Genomic DNA, 3349 nt, shown 5'->3' with positions numbered 1-3349 from the left:
CCGGCTTCTCCCACTAAGTCGTCTTTATGTGATTTAATCATTCGTGACAACGCGTCTGCAGTATTTCTATCTGACGAAACATATTCAATGTCAAAATCATATGCAGATAGTACGATTGCCCAGCGCTGCAGCCGGCTAGCGGCGGTAACCGGAACACCACTTGTCGGGCCGAAAATACTGACCAAAGGTTTGTGATCTGTTCGCAATATGAATTTTCGGCCATACAAATACTGGTGAAATTTATTTACTGCGAAAACGATAGCTAGCGCTTCTTTATGAATTTGACTATAGTGAAACTCATGCGAGGTTAACGAACGAGACGCGAATGCCACGACGCGCTCGCTGCCGTCGGGCGCGCGCTGCGCCAGCACGGCGCCGAGCCCGTGCGCGCTCGCATCGCAAGTCACCACCGACGGGAGGCCCACATCGAAATGTACGAGCACGTTTGTACTTGTGAGAAGTGACTTAACTCGTTTGAAAGCTAATTCCCGAGCATTATCCCAGCACCAGTAAGTACCCTTTTTAAGTAAATCATATAAGGGCCCTAAATGCGAACTTAGATTTTTTACAAATTTGCCGTAGAAGTTCACCATACCCAAAAACGACCGGAGTTCGGAAATATTTTTCGGTGGCTGCATGTCTAAAATGGGTTTTATCTTATCAGGGTCTACGCTCAATCCCTCTTTATCTACCACAAAACCCAAAAATTTAACTCTATTTGCTAAGAAAACACACTTATTTTTCTTTAATTTCAACCCATTTTGTTGAAGTCTTTTGAATACTTCTGTAATTGAGTTCATGTGTGAGTCCAAGTCCGGACCTGTTATCAAAATATCGTCTAAAAAATTAATTACGTTAGGTATATCGCGTAATAAACTTTGCATCAGTTTTTGAAAAATACCTGGACTAGACGATAAACCGTACACGAGACGATTGTACTTAAAAAGTCCACGATGTGTGTTAATCACTGTATAACATTTAGAAGCGTCGTCTAACTCGTATTGGTTGTAAGCATGGGAAAGATCTAACTTGGTGAAATATGTTTTGTTGCTTAAATTCGTAAACAAGTCTTCAATTTTTGGAACCGGGTATCTATCGACCAATAATGCCTTATTCAAAGTCACCTTATAATCGGCACATATCCGTATACCACCATCCGCTTTCCTGGCAATGACGAGAGGCGTTGCCCAGTCGGAGTGGTCAACGGGCTCGACCACGCCAGTCGCCAGCATAGCGTCGAGCTCGGCGTCGACGCGCGCCCGCAACGCGTACGGCAGCGGCCGTGCGCGCAGAACACCGGCGTCGCCCCGAGCGCACGCGCAGCGACGCGCGCCCACCCGTGTAACGGCCAATGACTCATCAAATAACTCCTCATGCCTGGAAAGTAAATTAGTCACTATTACATCTTTATCCTTTTCTTCCATTATCTTATTAACCGGAATGGTGGGTACATGCATTTTTAATTCCGCTAACCATTGTCGACCCAACAGGCTGGTACACCCCTTGTTGATTACATATAAATCCAATTTTTTTTGAATTTCCATATATTGAACATTTACCTCCAAATAACCTAGAGGTCGTACAATCGACCCGTCATAAATTTAAGCGTTAACTGACATGGATGCAACAATAGACTGCTAAATTTTTGAGTGTATGTTGTGCTACTTATGCACGATAAAGCGGATCCAGTGTCGACCTCCATTTTCAAAAACTTATTGTTTACCAAAAGTGTCATACACACCGGTTTATAACAACTCAACGACATAAGGTTCATTGCCTCTTCTTCTGGTGTGTCGCCTGCGGTCGGCTCCACCGTGCTCTGGTCCGGGCGCTCCGCGTCCTCGCTGTCCTCTCCGACCCAGTGGTGGCGGAAAGGTGCGCGCGCGCTGCCCGCGCCGCGACTCGTGCCCGGCCGGGCCAGCCGCCGCCGCCGCTGCCGCCGCGCCGACCTCCCCGGAACGTACTCCCCCGATACGACCTGTAGTAACCCCCTGGCGGAGCCCTTCCCGCCGTCAATGGACACACTCTTCTCAAATGTCCCTCTTCTCTGCAGTAGTCACATATGTACTTCTTAAATTTACATTCATTGGTAATGTGACCAGTATCACCACAAGCTCTACACCCAAATGATGTTGACTGGATTTTGAAAACATTTCCCGTTGTTTCGCGCCGCCCGCTGCTGCCCGCTCCGTCTAACTCGTTGATATTATTAACTGCACGAGAATCTCGTTCGGCCGCTTCTAATGTGGTCGCGGTAGTGATCGCTTTATTATAGGTTAGTTTGTCCTCGGCGAAAAGTCTTTGTCGTACCAAATCGCTGCCAATGCCACACACGAATTGATCACGCATGTTGTCGTCCAGGTTCGACCCAAAATCACAAAATTTTGATAATTTCTTTAAATTTGCCGCAAAGCTTAAAATTGATTGACCGTTAGCCTGACGGCATTGTCTAAATTTAAAACGTTCGGCTACGATTGACGGCTTGGGTTGTAAATAATCTGACATCAATTTCATAACTTCTTTGTAAGTGCACTCACACGGCTTCTTTGGGCTACACAAATTTACCATAAGTTCGTACGCAGAATCTCCGATCACACTTATAAGTGTTGGTAACTGTAAATCCACTTCCACCTTATTCACCAAAAAGTACATATCTAGTCGGTCACTATAAGTCTGCCAATTTCCATTGTCCACATCGAAACATGTCACACTGCCCACGTTCTTTGCCATTTTACGTTAATATTTATAATATTTTAATCCTCGATCGCCAATGTTTTATTCGTTATTAAAATGATAGACGTGCTTCCAGTACTTGACTTTATTTGCAACAACGAGAACTACCCGAAATCGTAATTACAAAAGTAATAAGATTACCCTAATATCTAACAATACCTACTTCTGTTATTTTACCATTAAAAATTAAAGACCATTTAAATTAAATAATCGGTCAGCTCTACATGAGTGATTAAAATATCGCTTAGCTCAATGATGTGAGGAAGAAAAGAAAATTAAAGTGAACATCTTTCGATTCGAAAACTCATACGTAGTCCACGTGATTGAAATTTTGAAATATTGCAAGTGTTACAGCCGAAGCATCGAGTGACTCTCTCATCTCATAAGAAACGTGTTCACGGATCATTTGTCGAGAAAAGGTTCCACATAAGTACATAAGCGATTCGGTTTCGACGAGCGCACGTGTGCGCCGCAGGCAGGCGTATGGGTGAACCCGTAATTTTTTGAGTCGTGAACCGCGTATTTTCGGTCGCGTAATTTCTGCTGCATTCGGTTTTATACAAAAGTCCAGTTCGTGCCACACGGTGACTCAAAAAATTACGCCCGTCCGGCTTCA

The 3349-nt window shown here is 44.5% G+C and overlaps 1 protein-coding gene across 1 annotated transcript; it reads right to left on the bottom strand.

Moving 5' to 3' along the window:
- Positions 1 to 316: 316 nt before the first annotated feature.
- On the bottom strand, positions 317 to 2882 carry LOC141445071 (uncharacterized; the record flags this gene model as incomplete). Its single annotated transcript, XM_074110844.1, has 3 exons — positions 1979 to 2882; positions 1151 to 1377; positions 317 to 688 (listed from the first exon to the last, which is right to left on the bottom strand). Coding segments are annotated over exons 1-3 (1351 nt in total), but the record flags the coding sequence as incomplete, so codon positions are not given.
- Positions 2883 to 3349: the final 467 nt, after the last annotated feature.

Source organism: Choristoneura fumiferana, unplaced genomic scaffold, assembly GCF_025370935.1.
Source record: "Choristoneura fumiferana unplaced genomic scaffold, NRCan_CFum_1 Sck3bRy_227;HRSCAF=422_pilon, whole genome shotgun sequence".
In the NCBI taxonomy this organism is placed as follows: domain Eukaryota; kingdom Metazoa; phylum Arthropoda; class Insecta; order Lepidoptera; family Tortricidae; genus Choristoneura; species Choristoneura fumiferana.
This window is presented reverse-complemented; position numbering and strand designations above follow the sequence as displayed.